Source organism: Gymnogyps californianus, chromosome 1, assembly GCF_018139145.2.
Source record: "Gymnogyps californianus isolate 813 chromosome 1, ASM1813914v2, whole genome shotgun sequence".
Lineage (NCBI taxonomy): Eukaryota > Metazoa > Chordata > Aves > Accipitriformes > Cathartidae > Gymnogyps > Gymnogyps californianus.
In genome coordinates, this window is record NC_059471.1 from 3,961,683 (window position 1) to 3,980,864 (window position 19,182).

General features: G+C 42.2%; 1 protein-coding gene across 2 annotated transcripts in view; it reads right to left on the reverse strand.

The window, feature by feature from the left end:
• Nucleotides 1-19,182, reverse strand: part of INTS4 (integrator complex subunit 4) — a 41,296-nt gene that overhangs the window by 20,648 nt on the left and 1,466 nt on the right. For both annotated transcript variants that reach the window (XM_050898253.1, XM_050898245.1), the window contains exons 3-12: nucleotides 16,643-16,760; nucleotides 14,523-14,629; nucleotides 14,124-14,309; nucleotides 12,417-12,467; nucleotides 11,679-11,767; nucleotides 11,291-11,411; nucleotides 7,736-7,807; nucleotides 6,528-6,702; nucleotides 3,499-3,704; nucleotides 755-897 (exon numbers count right to left, since the gene is read on the reverse strand). In XM_050898253.1, coding sequence (XP_050754210.1) covers nucleotides 755-897; nucleotides 3,499-3,704; nucleotides 6,528-6,702; nucleotides 7,736-7,807; nucleotides 11,291-11,411; nucleotides 11,679-11,767; nucleotides 12,417-12,467; nucleotides 14,124-14,309; nucleotides 14,523-14,629; nucleotides 16,643-16,760 — 1,268 coding nt within the window. The remainder of the gene's footprint in view (nucleotides 1-754; nucleotides 898-3,498; nucleotides 3,705-6,527; nucleotides 6,703-7,735; nucleotides 7,808-11,290; nucleotides 11,412-11,678; nucleotides 11,768-12,416; nucleotides 12,468-14,123; nucleotides 14,310-14,522; nucleotides 14,630-16,642; nucleotides 16,761-19,182) is intronic.

Genomic DNA, 19,182 nt, shown 5'->3' on the forward strand with positions numbered 1-19,182 from the left:
ACAACCCAAGAAAAGCTTTCATACTAAACGCTAACAAATGAGTGTATTTTTTTCTTTAGAAATAAAGGAGTGAGGAGGTAAAAACCCAACCAAGTAACAAAACCCAAAAACCCCAAACTCCACCAAACTCCAAGAACAATGTAAGAGTACACTGGAAGACAAAGCAGACTAAAATAAGTGTTTCCAATAATACTCAAGAATTCCATCTCAAACCATGTGTCCTGGAGCATCACGTCCTTTGTTGCCTCCATTAAACAACCAAAAAACCCCACACAAATGTTCATTATTTTTGCTCAGACAGAAAAAGTCCCTCTGACAGCACAATGCCACGTAGCCAATCCACTTGTCACGACTGATATAATCAACTGCTGGTAAATATTACTATTTAATGCAGTGTCAAGTAAACACAGAACATTAGTTGCATAGAAGAGATGAGGTTTTCAACTGAAGGTTGAATTCATCTTTTCTGGGAATGCTTTGAGTGCTTATAATACAGGGCTATTTCCAGGAGCGGTCATCAGTTCTGGATTCCCGCTACGAGTATCGACAAGCAAGAACACCACAGAGTTTCTACATCAGTCATGAATACGTACAGTGCTTAGTATAGCCGCTCTTCCAAATATTTACAGAACAACAGGACTGTATACCTGCAATACCTGTTACCTCCTTAGCTAGCTCAATATTTGCCTAACGCCTCAATTACTAAAACAAATAGGAAAACAAGTAGACACGCAAGGACACTGAACACACTTACTTCCATATGGATTCTCTGTCTGTGGGATACTTAGTTAGGTTTTTCAGCAGCTCCACCAGTGCAAGATGGATGCCTTCTTTAGTTGAGACATTGGTGCAACACAACAGTTCATGAAGCGCTTCCCGAATGTCCCTTGAAGAATCCTAACAAAAAAAAAACAAACAAAAAAACCAACCCAGACACCTTTGAGTGCTGAGAGAGAAGACGTGCCTGCATACACATTTACTTTAAAGGCAGCAGTTCCTGTTCCTTGGCTGAATTACTACCAGAAGCATCTGAAAAACAGCGCACGTTTCTAGTTATCTAAGCACAGATGAAGTGACAGACCAGGCAACTGCTGCAGGGTCTCCTGCTGGTCTCATCCACCCATGTGCTTCACGTACTGGAATGAATGGGAACTGCTTCACCACTGACCTTCTCAAGCAAAGCAAGAATACCATGTGGTTTGGGTGATGTTGTACCCTTAGGCATAGGCGATAACAGAAAAGGAAAGTGCTGGGTAACTCAGCAAAACAATCACCAAAGATTGTTTTATCATCTTCGGAGAAGCCTTGTATCATTCAACAGCTGAAACTCAATTCCACAAGCCTTTAACCCGGTCACCAGCCCCCAGAGGGTTTGTGTAGGCGTTGAGGACATGTCAATGGCTGGACAGACTAGATTAACAGTGGTCATCTATAGGATGAAGGAACTTGACCTAACTACGGGTTTATAGATGGACAATAAAAAAAACCCCAAAACACACTTACAAGTTCAGTCAGGAACCTTGTTATGATCGTATGGGATCCCTAATGTACCGCTTTTAAAGTCACATTGCACCCATTTTATTTTTTAGGCCAGGGTGACGTTGTACAGAGGAGCTTACGCAATCTCCAAGCAGTATTTTTAGAAGTGCTGTGGCTGAACTCCAGCTTAATTAATTACATTCCCTCTGCCGAAAACCACCTTGCCATTCCATATCAATGTATTATACTTCCTTGCTATCAGCATTTGTGCGGCACTGCGGGACAGAATGTGAAAATTTGACAGGATACAAGAACTGGATGTGTTTCAATGGTGGATTTTTTTTTTTTTTTTTTAAATTATAATTTGCTAAGTATCAACAGCTCATTCATCACTGTCTTACACAAAAGAAGAAAGAGCAGTCCTCTTGTAAAGGCTCTTAAATGATGGCCAACACACACAAATGATCAAAGGAGAAAAGCACAGCAGGGCTGCTGAGCCGTTCCTTATTTTGGTGGTGGAAGGCAGTGTAAAAGAGAAGACGTACTCTAAAGACTGGAATGAAACGATAAAATACTCCAGGTGAGCTGCACAGACCACTGGAAGGGCAGTACAGAGACAAGCGAGGCAGAAGACTACGAAGGTGCAGAGAGGAGCACAACTCAACAGCAACTGAGATTGGGGATAACAGGGAAAGCAGAATCCAAAGCCTGGTCAGAAAAGCAAGGAGTCTCTGGTAGAGTTATTCAGATAAAGTTCAAGCAGCAGGGTGGAAACAGAAGTTACCCCTGCACCCAACTGTTCCGTATTTACACTCTCGGAACAAATTTAGGCATCAAAGTTAATGCCATTTTTCCATATCCTTTATTTTGGTACTGGAAGATGGATTTTACAGAAAGCAAGCAAGCACCTTTCAGAATCAGACAAACCCATTAAAATGTTAATAATTCTCACACTTCAGCTATCCTAATACCTGATAATAATTACGACAATATAAACCATAATTCATGTATGATTTATCATACGTTAAGTCAGCACAGAAGCGTAAGACAGAACCCCAGTCTAACCAGGACATTTTTATACCTTGATGCACAGGTCCCCAGCTTGAATAAATGTAAAGCAACTACATAAAAATGTGAGGCACCTAAAACTCATTGCTGCATTTGCAAATTCAGATCATATTCCACAGCATTTGTTACAGACTGATAAAATAGGTTGGTTAGTTAGTTTGCTTCTTCCTGGGGCACAACTGAAAGAAGCCACTGTTGCCCTGGGTCAAGCAAACAGCAGATGAAAAGATAGAAATAGCAGAATTGCAGCACCGCCCGAGGCAGGGAGACTACCCAGAAGCAGCAGAAGCTTGCCTACCATGTGTAGCAGAATTAAAAATCCCACACCTCAAGGGCTATAACTCAGCAAATAAACCAAGTCTGAGTGGAAGCAGTTTGGGACAGCATTGTTCATACAGGCGAAATCTCTTCCCCTTCCCGGATCAAAGCCGTCAACCAGGAACAGCGGCTGACTCATGCTGTTCCCTGGATCCTGGCTGAGCACTGACTGGTTGGGAAAGGCCAAATCTATACCGCAGAGCATGCTAACAAACCCTCTGAACAGTCAGAAGAGAGATCTCAGGCCCGTGCCCTGTCTCTGCTTGGTGAGCGAAGGTGTAGCCAAAGCAGCTGAACAAAGGGAACAGAAAGAAAATGAAGTTGTATTCAACATGAAGTGGTGCAGAGTGCTGGACCACAAAACAAGACAGAAAGAAACACACGAGACAACAGCACAGTGAGTAATGGAAGAGTTTTTGTCTGAAATTCATCCATTTCAAAAGTATTCTGTTGTCCTGGAGATTACAAGCTACTAGACCTTAGGAGCCTTTGGGGGTGTTCAAAGAAGAGGAAAAAAAACAACAAAAAAGGTGGACTGCTTCAGCTCAGAGGAAGGGGCTGATTAGCATTATATAATTATAACACCTCAAAGAAAGTAGGAATGCAAGTTTTTCCCCCTTAGGAACTTCTTACCTCCAAGACAGCTAACACAGTATCCAGCTGGTCTTCCCGCAGCGTGATATTGTTGGAAATTTTTCTCATTGTGTGTATTGACTGCAATCTCACCTCCTCAATTTCATCATTAAACATGTCAACCAAAAAATCCAGGCATTTCTCCGCAAAAGAAGGTGAGGACTGAGCCAACATACAGAGGGCTTCAACTGCAGCGATCCGAACCTCTATTAAAAGAGAGGGAGGGAATTAACTGTAAGTGCTGTTTAAAAGGACATACCACCCAACAGCCAGGCCTCATATTATTCAAGGACTGGGCTAAGGACAGGAGATGCTAAGGGAACACTGAGGATGATGAAGACAAAGCAAGGACCCATGCCATTGGGGACCTTTTCACAGGCAAGTCTTCAAACCAGAAGCCTCACCTCTAATACAGCACATGCTGCTGTCGTAAGCATCTGCAAGAGGGACTTGCAGGTGAAAAACAGGTCTCCTGCCCAGCAATAAAAACTACGTATTTCATAGCGTGTTTTGCAAGTGTAGCTATAACCGTGGTATCTTAGGCAAACTAATTTAGATAATTAAACTCTGCTTGTTTTAGTCTTCCTGACATTTTAATTGCTCGGAGCACTCGCTGCATTTTTAACTTGCTATGTAGCACTTTATGAATTGCTGAAAAGCCCTAGAGTATCAGCATTTTGGCAGTAAACAGAATGAAGTGCCTCTGCTTCGTGACTTTGGATTCCTCAAAAGAAAGGAAAAAGGTGCCACCTAATTATTAATATGACTCAGAATTTAAGCAAAAAAGCATTAAAAGGTGTCCAGAGTGTATTCATACTGTAAAACATCGCAGGAATTTGAAGAATACCCAAATATAACAAGCTTAAGTGGAGATGAGATTCTCTTCCCTGCAGCCATCCTCGCTAGCTTCCGTAACATTTATGTGCTGGGATCATAAAAATAAGAATTAATCTGATGTCTTGCAAACATTATTGTTTTAAACATACTTTTCTTTTTCATTCAAATTAGCTCATCTTGAAAAAATTTACTTAAACTCATGTGTAGCTTTTAGGCCTATTGTTCTCAAAGAACATATTTGATTCCTGATGATTCTGATTAAGTAAAAAAATGCAAACACAGCGAGACCCCTGCTTATTCAGTAACAAAGCTTTTGTCACAACTACGAGTCTCCGCGGTCATTAAGACCAAGGTATTAGAGAAGAAAAACACTTTGCCAATATTGCTTTCATAAGCTGACAGACTAATTCAGATTTAAGTTGCAACATGGAATTCAAGAAATGAAGCAGCGCTCCAAGTAAGGAAGAAGAGAGCTCAGCAGTATTTCAAAATGCTGCAGGGGAGGGAGAGTTCTACATTATTTAAAGAGCTGTGTATATTCCACATCTGTCCATTTTATCAGCACTCCCCAACAGCACCATACTGCCACAAGACCTACGCGCAAGAAACTGGAGAACGTGTTTCACGGGTCAATGGACTGAGCCAGTGAAAAATTTTTTACTGTTAGTCAAGAAAAAAAAAAAGAAGTTGCATTTTCAATCTTCAGGGAGAGTTTAGCTATTAGGAAAACATGCTTTTATTTGCAGGAGTCATGGAACAATAAACCAACTTTTACAACACAATCTACAGCGATATTTTTGTTATGGTGGTTTTGTACTCTCTAATTTAGCCTCGTCCTTCCAGTAACATTAAGAGCAAATTCAGGAATAATATTCAGAGCTCAGCATTTTCATGGTTCTATGCAAATACCAGCCGTTCTCAACAGCTTTAAGCAATATAAATCTTCACTTTACCCACAGGGAAGCTGGGCTGGAAAGGGTAGCACACAGACTTTCCTGAGGCCGTCAGCATGGTCAATGCTAAAGCCAAACCTAGGAGCTCAGGAATGCCCGTGTTCCAGTTTGACACTCCTAATTCACCCTGCTTAGAAGGCCAGATCAGATATAATCTGCTGGAAAGAGACTACGGCCTCCAAATCCATCACAGCAAGACCTCAAGAGACCAAAAGAATAGCACCGTGGAACAGGTAAATGTGATCTTAGAACATAGGTATTTCCATTAAAGAAAAAGAATTATCAGTAACATTGCTAAAGATGTAAGCAAGAGCTCACCTGAAATTTAAGTACCTGAAAACATACAGATCTAGTCACCAGTTTTCAAGAATAACGCAGTCCAGCTGGCCAAGAGGAAAGCTTTTATAGCAGCAGAGACTAAAAGGAGCCTAGCCTGTTTAGCCCCTTGCAAAATGAGAGCTGTCTAAAAATGAGAGCTGTCTCTTAATTCATTAGGGAAGCCAGTCCCCGAGAAAAGCAACAACTATTTCATCTGAAACCTACCACTGGCTAAGAACAAACGGGTATAAATTGGCTATGGATAAAATTGGGTTGGAAATTAGAAGAAGAAAACTTCTGCTTGTTGGAGCTGGTGGATTCTGAAGTATTTTGAAAAATACGTGGGTTTGTCTCCACTAGTTCTAACCTATGTCAGGATGGAAGCTGCTATGTTTACAAAATGAATGATTACTGGACTCCATGGACTCAGGTTCCTTGTAGTGCCATGTTTTAAACAACAAGTTCTATAAATTTCGATTTTCCTTCCTGCAGAGAAAACACCAATTTCAAACAGCAACTAATGTTGCCAATTTAGAGCCACATGCAACTGTTAAATTTAAGTCAACAACAACAAAAAAATCCCAGTGGGTTTCCACGTAACATAAGCCACCACTTCTTACCAGATATTTTACTAAAACTTTACCGTTTATAGGAAGCTCTGTTTTTGGCTACTCAATGGAACATTTCTATCCAAAATTCTGTGCAACACTGTAGCATCTTTGAAACAACTGCCATATCAGAGATCGCAATGGAATAAAAACCCACCACCCTGAAGCCCATGATTTGTTAAAAAAACCCAAACACAACAGCCAAGTGATCTATTTTGACCAAAAAAAAAAAAAAAACCCAAACCAAAAACCAAAGCTTATTAGCCAGCACACATCTCCTCCTTTAGTCATTCCATAATAAGTTAACACTTACCATACATCTCATCTTCCAGGCCATGAACAAACGCCCCACAAGCTCCTGATTCAATTAAGTTTACAGCGCCTGTATCGATTTCTTCTTTGGGAGCATCATCTCCCCACTTTCTGCCACTTGAAAACTCCCCAGAGCTGTAGAGTTCTTTGGCTCGTTCATGCGCAGTGCGCTTCCTCTGTCCAAACAAGTTTTTCAGTTACAACCATGGTAAACTTTAAAGGTGACGAACAAAATATTAAATGGCTTTATTGGATTTGAAAATAGATGTAGCTAGAGGCTTAGACATTGACAGACACACGCAAATGCTAAGAGAAGCAAACAGTACCTTCTCTTCTATGAATATTTCTAATTGCCAGTAACTCTTTGTACTTTTGATGTTGGGAAAGGATAATAACTAAAACATTTTAATTAATATATTCTTAGACATCCATTATAAGAACGGCCAAACTGAGTCAGAGCAAAGGCCCGTCTAGTTGAGTATCCAATAACTGATCTGCAAAAACAGATGCTATCACTTTGCAGTTCAACTTGTTAAACTGCAATTAAATACTTCAATGACTATCAATACTACACAGAGTTCAGCAATGTGTAAAATGCGATATTCATTCAGCATGCTTGCTAGTCCATCTCCTTTCCCCCCGCACTGTAAAGAAAGCTGTGCAGCACTTTAACAGCCTTTACAAAGCAGTCCACAAAAACCAGCAGCTGTAGCTTCATCATTCTTTTGTAGACAGAAAAACTGAATGTAATACCTCGAGCGAGTTGCTTAAGGAAGGAATTTTACTGAAAAAGTTTTGCTCGTAGGGCTCAGGAGTCCCAGCCTTTAGCTACTCACGTCTCTTGAAATGTCTAGGTCTACTGGTCAGATCTTGCAGGATGTGTCCATAAGCTTGCTCCTAAAACTAGGATGCAATCTTTCCGTACACAATAAATAAAGCTTTTAGCCAAAAGACTGTCAGAACACAAACATTTACCTCTCATCTGCAAAACCTGAACAGCCTAGAGCTGTTTATTACACGCTTGGCTAATGAAATCTAAAACTAGCAATTGCTTCATTGACTTTAATCTAAAAGAAAACCTGCCATCATCAATTAACTCTCAGCAGCCCTGAGGCACGGACATGGTAAACAAACACACTCAACATTAACATACCTCTTGTGCAATTTTAGTACACCACACAGTAAAAACAAACCCAAATATTTACATACCCTCAGATCTGACATGAGCTTCTTGTCAAGGGTCTGCTCTAAGAAATGGGAGCTAACTTGTTGCATAGAACCCTAAAGAAAAAGAAAAAAAAATGAAAAGGAAGAAACAGGATTATTCTAAATTACACCATATAATTTCCTGACTTATCCCAACACGGTGTCCAATCTTATCCACTCATTCTAATAGCTTTATACAATGCTTGACGCTACCGTATGTCAGAGCCTAAAGAAGTTTACTTAAGACAGTCAGAACATCTTATTTTCCCACTGAGGTTAATACAGTCTTTCTTGAGCTCAGCTGGTTTACATGTCCTGTGCTGGAGAAGTAGGGGGAGGGAATTACGACAAGTATTTGTTTTTTTTCTTGGATACCCAACCCTCTACTCTCAAAGAAAGAATCACTGCATAGTTCAGCTGAGAAATTTTTGGGTTTCCTCAACCTCTCTCATTTCTTTCTTCTCAGAATTTTGGTAGAAATTTACCTATATGGTTTTTAAACATCCTCCCATTTCTTTTCAAATTGTGCTGGTTTTGGCTGGAATAGAGTTAATTTTCTTCAGAGTAGCTAGTATGGGACTACGTTTCGGATTTGTGCTGGAAACAGTGTTGATAATTCAGGGATGTTTCTGTTACTGCTGAGCAGCGCTTACACAGAGTCAAGGCCTTTGCTGCTCCTCACCCCACCCCACCAGCGAGGAGGCTGGGGGGGCACGAGGAGTTGGGAGGGGACACAGCCGGGACAGCTGACCCCAACTGACCCAAGGGATATTCCATACCATAGGACGTCATGCTCAGCATATATAAAGCTGGGGGAAGAAGAAGGAAGGGGGGGACGTTGGGAGTGATGGCGTTTGTCTTCCCAAGTCACCGTTACGCATGATGGAGCCCTGCTTTCCTGGAGATGGCTGAACGCCTGCCTGCCGATGGGAAGTGGTGAATGAATTCCTTGTTTTGCTTTGCTTGTGTGCACGGCTTTTGCTTTCCCTATTAAACTGTCTTTATCTCAACCCACGAGTTTTGTCACTTTTACCCTTCCGATTCTCTCCCCCATCCCATGAGGGGGAGTGAGGGAGCAGCTGTGTGGGGCTTAGTTGCCGGCTGGGGTTAAACCACGACAGTCCTTTTTGGCACCAAATGCGGGGCTCGAAGGGTTCGAGATAACAACAGATTTCATTGCAATGTGCTAGATCAAATTTATAGCTGTCATTGCTGTTTAGCTATTAATTGGCAGGCTCCTGTGCTTGCCATAGGGCTTGCTTGCCTCACTGCATATTAGAGTCCAGTGCTCGTTAGTGGCTGCTTTTTGCTTTCGCTGCTCACTGAACTGCCGCACTGCTGTCATCTGACTCTGCTGTGCCTGGGAACGTTCTGATAACAGCAATGGCGATGCACCTGGGCTGGCAGATGGCCAGGGCATCGCTGCTGCTTCTGTGCTGCTGTACTGGACAGGCTGGAACTCCAGTGTGAACTCGAGGCGAAGGGACTGTGACCTGTGGATGAGTCCACACAGGAGCAGGACACCCCAACGCATCTGTGGCTGTGAATAAGTCCACACCAGAGCAGGTACATCTCGAAGCATCTGTGGCCGTGGTTATGTCTGTGCCACAACAAGTATACCTCTGAAGGGATTGTGGCCCAAGGATAAGTCCATGCTGGAGAAGGTACACCTCAAAGCATTTGTGGCTGTGCACGAGGTCATGCTGGAGCACCTCAAAGCATGTGGCCATGGATAAGCCCACGACAGAGCAGGTACACCCCTGGAGGGACTGCAGCCATGGGTAAGGCCACATTGGAGCAGGTTTACATCTGAAGGGACTGTGGCTGTGGGTAAGGCCACGCTGGAGCAGGTGGCAAATGCTCTGTGGGGGCGGCTGCAGCAATGGAAGCAGACCAGCTGGCAGCGCAGAGTTAAACCCATCTGGGCTGCTGAATTATTGCAAGATATTGCTGCTCGGGTAGACAACCTGGTTGTAAAAGTACGTCACGTAGATGCTCGCATACCCAAGAGTCATGCCACTGAAGAACATCAAAACAATGAGCATGTGGACCAGGCTGCTAGAATTGAAGTAGCTTGGGTGTATCTGGCTTGGGAACATCAGGGTGAGCTATTTATAGCTCGATGGGCCCATGACACATCAGGACATTCAGGAAGGGATGTAACATACAAACGGGCTCGTGATCGAGGCGGGGACTTGACTATTGATGCCATTGCACAGGTTATCCATGAATGTCAAACGTGTGCCATAATCAAACAAGCTAAGCGGCTAAAGCCTTTTTGGTATAGAGGATGATGGCTGAAATATCAATATGGGGAAGCCTGGCAGATTGATTATATACCACAAACCCACCATGGCAAGCACCATGTGCTTACAATGGTGGAAGCGACTACTGGATGGTTGGAAACATACCCCGTACCCCATGCCACTGCCTGGAATACTATCTTGGGCCTTGAAAAGCAAGTTTTATGGTGACACAGCAGCCCTGACAGAATTGAACCAGACAACAGGACTCACTTCCGAAAGAACCTCATAGACACCTGGGAGAAGGAGCATGGCATTGTCTGGGTATATCACATCCCCTATCACGCACCAGCCTCCAGGAAAATTGAACGATACAATGGACTGTTAAAAACTACACTGACAGCAATGGGTGTTGAAACATTCAAGCATTGGGATACACATTTAGCAGAAGCCACTTGGCTTGTTAACACTAAAGGATCTGCCAGTCAACCTGGCCCTGCCTAGTCAAAACCCCTGCGCACTGTGGAAGGGGATAAGATCCCCGTAATACATGTAAGGAACTTGTTGGGAAAAACAGTCTGGGTTATTCCTTCCTCAGGAAAGGGTAAAACTATTCGTGGGATTGCTTTTGCTCAAGGACCTGGGTCCACTTGGTGGGTAACGCAGAAGGATGTGGGAGTCCAATGTGCACCTCAAGGGGATTTAATCCTGGCTGAAAATGATCCATGATTTGAGTTGCACGTTAGGGGAATTACTATAGCAGGAACCCCTTGTTGCTAGCCAGGCTAGGAGCAAGGGGAGGAGTTCATTGCAATGTCAAACCCTATGACCTGGCCCAAAGGGACCAGGGGTGGAGATTGTAATGGAAACACCTTTAAATTGTTGTAACCCATGATTTGAGTTGCATGTTATAGGAATTACTATAGCAGGAACCACTTGAACCAATGGAGGACAAGCCCTACAAGAAGCAGTGCAAGTGCAGCAGTGACCCGACCTGAGCTGGCTTTGGTGCCCAGTAACTCCACACAACACACCACCTCTCCTGTCCTGAGTGACCACCATAACAGATGGAGCCCAAAATCATGGACTAAATGAACTCAGTGGACATTTTGTGGACATTTCTGGACATTTTATGGACATTTTACAAGGATGGTCCATAGACTAAGGGAACAATATCTGTATACTATATTGTGTTGGGTTTGTGTGGCAGGGGGTTTGTGTACTAGGGGTGGGACTACACAAACAAATATATGTGAAGAGTAAAGTAACATAAGATGAACTATTCTCAGCTAGAGAACAAAAGAATGCAACTTACCAATAACTTAGCAGCTTGTACTCTAACAACCCAGGAACCATCGCTAACCATATGACAAATTTTTCCAAACGCATCATCAACCAAGCGAATTTCTTCATTAGATGAAGGAATCGGGACGATGCTAACATAGAGAAACATGAATCAGTTTGCTGATCTTACACCACGCTGGATGGCATCAAGAAAGAAACAACTATGCTGAATTCCTACGGATGTGCAACAAATACCAGGAACCAGAACTTCATCTGGGTCAGTGCATTCTTAGCAGGTATCAGCAATTTGTACGCATCAGTTTTCTAACAGCGACTCCTGAGACTTACTACCACAAAACTCTCAGGCTTAGGATGATTATGCTGCCAATACTTTGAGTCGCTTTGCATACAGTACATACCTTTCAGGGTAAAGTTGACTGAGGACCCAAATTAGCTGAACTGCAGCACTGCGCACTTGCTCATAATCATCTGCCAACAGCTTGCAGGCCTGAAAGAAGATTCACAGTCCAATATACCTGAAACATCTCCACCTGAGCTGTCATTCACTTCCCACAGTGGATTTAGGATCCTTAGCATAAATCAGTTAGGACAGATTAAAAATCAGGATGAATTCAGTCTTCCCTTCTGCTCCCCAGTATTTCCAAGTTTGATCGGGCAGACTAGTCCTAATGAAGTCAATCAGGCACATGCTGTAAAACTCCAGAATCGCCTGTACTATGCAGGGAGCACAAAATGCGAATCTGTAATAGAACTAATTTGATACAGGCTTCAGCTGCACAACCTTACTGACATAACAAATACAGGCTTCACGTGTACTCTCCAATGAACGAGGGTTTCAGACTTCAAGATTGGCAGATGATAGTAATAATTACATAATGCCTTGCCCTTCCCATGATTATCTCCCCCCATAAACAATATATATCAAAGCATATGCTTTAGTGCGTTTAAGCACAACGGATGCAAAACAGATTCTTATTTCCACTGTCATAGGACAATAAGGAATATAGGCAACCTAAGTGCAAAATACTCCACCTCTGTTCAGTGCCCTCCTCCTCTCAAAGCACATTGTCACAGAATCTAAAAAGCAAGATATGCAAACAAATACAAAATAAATACAAATTAATACAAGGTTTTACCTGACTGTAAATAGCCTGCTGTAATTTTAATCCTCTTTCATGAAGCTGCAGCTACAGAAAAAAAAAAAAACCAAACACAAGAAGGTATAATTATAGGTTTAAGTGACACAGACTAAGTTTTCACCGCTGTTTTTTCTGCTTTGAGTAAACTTAGTTGCTTGCATTTCTTGATTGCTGCTATAATTAAAATATTTCATTATCTTGGCCATAAGTATTTTAAGTAATAATCTTGACTTCAGTATAATTTTTTTTAAAATCACAGCCATTCATACTTTGATTGACTAGGAAAATACAATTTATATGAATATGCTGTCTGTCCATTCTCCCAACCTTCAAACAATTGTTTAGTATTGGCCACATTCAACCACAATTAAAACAGATATAGGAATCTTCAAAATAATTAGTTTACTACCATTCCTGAAACATGGACTCAAAAGTAGCATTGCCAATGAATTTTCATGCCCTGTAAATCTTTCAATTACCGACCCAGAGGAACAGCAAAAACTGTCCTACTAAACATTGTTCCTATTTGGAATACGGTAGTATCATGAACCTGACTTATAAACAAAGGGATAATATCTGGTTGAATATAGTCAACAAGAAACACTTGCTTTTCTCTATCCACTTCTTCAAAGTACAACAAGCCAGCGATGAAATTAAAGAAAAAAGCCAAACACAGTAGCAAGGAAAACTATGATCAGGAACCCTAAAAGTGGTTAGTGACCTTGAACTCATTCAGGATGTTTCCATGCTTCAGACAACAGAAAGATGGTTGTCTTGGTGCTGTAATTACAAATTCAAGGTCATAAATCTTGCTATGGATTTGGTTGAATACCATCGTAAAAGGCACTCAAACAACTTCAAAAAAAATTGTACCAGCAAAAATCAGAATGGAATGAAAATGAAGGATGAGTGCAACCTCCAGCAGAGGGAGATCCCAGGCAGATTCAAATGCAATCTGATCTCCTCAGATGCATCCTGCTTCTTTCTTTGGAGTTTAATATCATTAATTCAAATATCCTTAATTCAAATACCCTTGTTGACCATCACGTTAGATGGGATGTTGTTATAAACTTTAAGGGTAACAGAGAAACTTCTGTATACTCATATACTCACAAGCAAGTCACATTAAGCAAAATTTTCAAGTGAACTGTCTTTGCTTGCATTTCTGCAAGGCTAAAAACTTCCTTAAACGCTCCAGCCCGCATGAAAACCAGTAAACCTCATAAACAGTTAGAGAGTGCTAATGAACATGACCATGGGGCAAAACATAAATGCTGTTTAAAAAACAAACAAACAAAATTCTTTCTGGACTTAACACACAGGTTTCCTGTCATAAGCAGCTTTCTATTGCATGTTGGAGTACTAGCGGCTTATTGTAATTCTGGTAACCAATGCTAAATCAAGAAATACAGATTTGTCCCTAAAAGAAAGAGCCTACATACGCTCAAAAAAGTCAACAAATTGAAAAGCTTCTTCAGCTACAGCTGAAACAGAAATTATTATGAATCACTAAAATGCCCTTTGAGATCTCTCATATTTCAAGACCTAGCTTATTTTCCCAGGTAATGTTGATATGCTAAATGGACTTTTACTGCGTTAATTAAATAATCTCTAACCCAAACCTCTTTGGATTAGTTTGCAGCCCCCTACCAGCTTCCTTATACAACCCCAAACAGTTTATTCCACTCTACCAGCAACACTTACCATGGCTTTTATAGCTGCAGTCCTAACACGAGGGTCCTGGTCATTAAAATGGTCTCCTATTATCTTCTGGACATCTTTGGCAGCCTGGCTTTCAACTTCTTTTGCAACACCTTTTTCTACTGGTCCAAGACAGCCAATTAACTGAAGACACTTATTTCTTACACCATGGGAAGAATCTGTCAGATGCTATGGAATGGAAGAAAAGAACAAACGTAACTGGATTCTTACTGTTCTTTCACCTGTTCGAAACAACTAATCATATTAAGAATCCTAGCAGTTAAAAAAATGTTAATATTGTAACAGTTTGTTAAGAAAAATTAAAATAATTTAAACACTGACTGCATTTTTTTTTTCCTGTGGCACTGATAAAAGTTTCCTGCCCCAGGGAGGCCGCCTTACCTTGCAGGCTACCTCTACCAGTCTCATCCTGACAGACGGATTCTCTGTGAGTTTTGTGCCGATCACCAACAGGGTGTCCAGCAGCTGAGCAAGAACTTGGTGAGACTCTGCAAAACAAAACAGTGAAAGGCTACGTACCTCTTTACTGAGCTCCTCACCAGCTACAGAATCACAGACTCATCCAGGTTGGAAGGTCCTCCTGAAACCTTCTCCTTTCAAGGCCAGAACAAGCCCAGCTCCCTCAGCTTCTCCTTGCACATCATGTACTCCAGCCCCCAACCACCTCAGTGGCCCTCTGCTGAACTCACTCAACCTTACCAGCACTTATCTGGCACTGGGGAGCCCAAAACTGGATGCAATATTCCATATGTGGTCTAATCAGCGCTGAGTAAAGGGGAATAATCTCTTCCCTTGACCTGCTGGCTACAGCACTGTTGATACAGCCCAGTACGCAGTGAGCCTTCACTGCTCGCTCATGTTTAGCCTACTGTTCACCTGGACCACCACCACACTCTTACCTCTAAGTTGGAGAGATATGGGCCTAACGGATAGACGGTCCGGTGGTTAAGGAACTGGCTGGACATCCACGTCCAAAGAGTTACAGTCAATGGCTCAGTGTCCAAGTGGAAACCAGTAATGAGTGGTGTCCCTCAAGGGTCCGTACTGGCACCAATAATATCTTCATCAATGACACGGACAGCGGGATTGAGTGCACCCTCAGCAAGTTTGCAGATGACACCAAGTTGACTGGTGCGGTTAACACGCTGGAGGGAAGGGATGCCATCCAGAGGGACCTGGACAAGCTCGAGAAGCGGGCCTGTGCAAACCTCATGAAGTTCAACAAGGCCACGTGCAAGGTCCTGCACACGGGTCGGGGCAACTCCCATTACCAGTAAAGGCTGGGGGATGAAGGGATTGAGAGCAGCCCTGCAGAGAAGGACTTGGGGATACTGGTGGGTGAAAAATTGGACGTGAGCTGGCAATGTGCGCTTGCAGCCCAGAAAGCCAACCGTACCCTGGGCTGCATCAAAAGAAGCGTGGCCATCAAGTCCAGGGAGGTGATTCTGCCCCTCTACTCCGCTCTCATGAGACCCCACCTGCAGTACTGCGTCTAGTACTGGGGGGCCCCCAGCACAGGAAAGACATGGACCTGTTAGAGCGGGTCCAGAGGAGGGCCGTGAAAATAATCAGAGGGCTGGAACACTTCTCCTATGAGGACAGGCTGAGAGAGTTGGGGTTGTTCAGCCTGGAGAAGAGAAGGCTCTGGGAATGCTTTATTGCAGCCTTTCGATACATAAAAGGGGCTTATAAGAAAGGTGGGAAGAGACTTTTTACAAAGCCCTGTAGTGACAGGACAATGGTTTTAAACTGAAAAAGCGTAGGTTTAGGTTGGACATAAGGATGAAATTTTCTACTCTGTGGGTGGTGAGACACTGGCACAGGTTGCCCAGAGAAGTTGTGGATGCCCCATCATTGGAAGTGTTCAAGGCCAGGCTGGATGGGGCTTTGAGCAACCTGATCTAGTGGAAGGTGTCCCTGCCCATGGCAGGGGGGTTGGAACTAGATGATCTTTAAGGTCCCTTCCAACCCAAACCATTCTTTGACTTTATAAATGACATTAAAACAAAATCAAACTGCATCAAGTAAAGCACATACAAACTGTGAATATAACATAGAAAATAAAAATGGACTTTAATGAAGCCACAAACAGGACAACCTATACTTTCCTATCACAAATCCAATGCTAACAAACTAATGCCTTCTCGCATTAGCTCTGATGAGTGGGCCCACAGCATGGTAAGAAAAATACTCCAAAGAAGGTTCCACTTTAAGCAAGACCGTCCTCCAAAACAGAGCACTTCAGAAGCAACAGCTCTCACACGGAGATGCAAAAGCAAACTTTGCACTCCCTTAAAACAAAGGTATACAGCAGGCAGGTCTGAGGAACATTTTTCTCCTCCTCAGAACATGGTATTGTCTGTCATCATTCACAAAATAAATACTCAGAGCAACAATTCCCAGTTATATGCTTCTGATGTAAGGGCCTTGCCACTGTCCTAAATGCTTGGACATCGTGATTCTGCCTCGATCTCAAGCATCACCTGAAAAGCGAAACTTACTCTCATTTTGAAGCGTGTTAATGGCATCATCCATAATGCAGTCTGGGGAAAATCCTGCAGTCTTCGATAACAAGCCCAGCAAGGAAGCGATCTTCAATCTTACAGAGGCATCATTCTCCTGGAAGGAAACGACAGACATCCTCATTCATTTTCCTGTTTGAAGAGCATAAAACACTACACACAGGCAGGACCCATATATAATTCAGCACAAGGGTCTGAATTTTACTGTCAGGCTACTTCCTCCTCCATATGTCCACAGCACACCCCACAGAAAATTAACCATACTAGAATGTTTACACGGCAGTTTCCAGTATACTTCAAAATGGTTCTTTTACTCATAATTCCTCAAAATTACCTTCATACTCTTTGAAAATCTAAAGTTTAAATAAATCAGATTTTCAAGATGCCGGAAAATTCAGTGTTGATAATGTTAGTATCTTTGCAAGTTTTTAACTAATAAATGGGAGGATTTTAGGAGATGAACTGACACTGATGGTCTCTTGACCTCTGCTAAGCAGCAAGGTCTGTGGACTACAGAAAACAACTGTTTCTCTTAAGGGTGGGGAGGAATCCTGCCAATCTGACAGCAAAAAAAGAAAGAAACCCAACACAGCAAGGTAAAAAAAAAAAAAAAAAAAAAAAAAAAATAGAAGCATATGTTAGCTGCATACATCTACTCATTTAAGCAACAGCAAAAGCTGTCACAGGTGATAATTACATAAGCAAGCTTCATAAATTAGTATTCATTTTAAATTCATTTCAAAAGTTCATGCATTTCAAAGAGTTATTTTGAGTCTTCTACAGACTCGTGCACACAAGACCTCTGGTCGTAACTGGAAGCTCTCTCTTTCATCGCATTGCCAAGGATATCCAATACAGGGTAGAAAGACAAAAAGAAGTCTGGATTTCATACTTAGATCTTACCAAGCAATTGTGCAATGCTGAACACAGAGGTGCGGAAATATTACAATTACAAATATTACATCTTTCAACAGGTGCAGAAACATTACAGTTACAACGTTTACATCTTTCAATAGTGTTTAGGAGAGACTTCAGTGTCACACCCCCCCTCCCAAGTGACAAATGCGATACCCAGGAGAGTCATCTCTTTCTTAACTGAGCTGAGAAGCTTTTTCTCTTTTCAGGGTCGAAATCATGTGCTTGAACAACGGTTACTGTCATTGGACTACTTACATCAACGGTAGGATGCATGGATTTCCACAGTATTGTGGTGTTTACTCTCCCTTACTCACGTTCTTTTAATAAAAGGACAACCCTCTCCATGAGTACAGAAGAAATCAATGATTTCAAAAAGGACACTTATAAAGGCACTTTTAATAGCCTTATGAATAACGTCTGCAATGTTATTATCGAGTTACAAGCAGCCTCCCACCCCAGACGGCATTTTCTCCCTCCTTCTAATGGCTCGTGAGCAGGAAATTAGAGAAAGTTATCCTTTTAGTTTGCAGGTCTGATGGCTGTCTCCACAACCAAAACACCAGTGACTGAAGGTGCCTCTAACCCCTCATCCCAGTCACCCTCAGGAATCAGGATGGGACTTTCCGGATCGCCTCAGGCCACTGTTTGAGGACACATCGTCGCTGACAGCAACACCAACTTACATTATCCTGTCCCCCTGGCTTCCCCCCCCACATCGCAACCTGCCCCCCCGCTCAGCTGTGTTGATTCAACCGTCAGCAGGGCCATGGGAACTATGGGTGAAAAACAGAGAAAAAAAGGAAGCCAGATTATTTTTCTGATCCATTTCAGAGGCTATCAGGACTGTTTGGGGACTGTCCTATCATAATATAAAGGCATGAAGGAGCAGGAAGCTGCAGCACCACCTTAAACGAAACAATGTCACTACAAATACATCATCACAAAACTTCCATCGCAGTTACAGCTTTCAGGGTTAGGTTTCTGAAAGATCACATCAAGTGCAAGTTTTCTGGAGACACTAAGAAACCAGTTCTTCAGAAAATCTTGTCCTTAAGTAAAATAACGTCAGCTAGAGGACTGCTTTTTAAAAGCTGGTTTCTGTAACAGGCTGTGCACCTGAAAATGTGACCTCATCTGTAGATTTAAGAGTCTCTCTTCTAATATAGGCTACAACACAAACTTCAAACACAAATAACCTGCGTTATATGATCAGGAACGACAGTTTCCTTCACAGAAGAACAAATAGGTTAGGTTCTTTAAGTTGTACACTCTTTTGAGTGGGGACTAGTCCAATGACGAAAATAAGTTCCCATCAAAAAAACCCATAAAACAGTCTCAACACACAAGCCAAAGCAGGTAAAGTACAGAAACAGATAAAAAGCAGCTTAGAGTTTTAGTGTAAGTTCAAAGCAAAACTGACTCAATTGTAAAAAGACAGACAGAATAGCACAAGGACATTTATGAGAAATGTTTCAGCCTACAGCGCAGCTTTGTCAGACACAATAAAGTTCTGCTTTATCAAGTGAAGGATCAATATCTGGATACTATGAAGCATATATTACTTCTGTTATTTATTTGTTACTCTGCTGTTCAGATTTTGT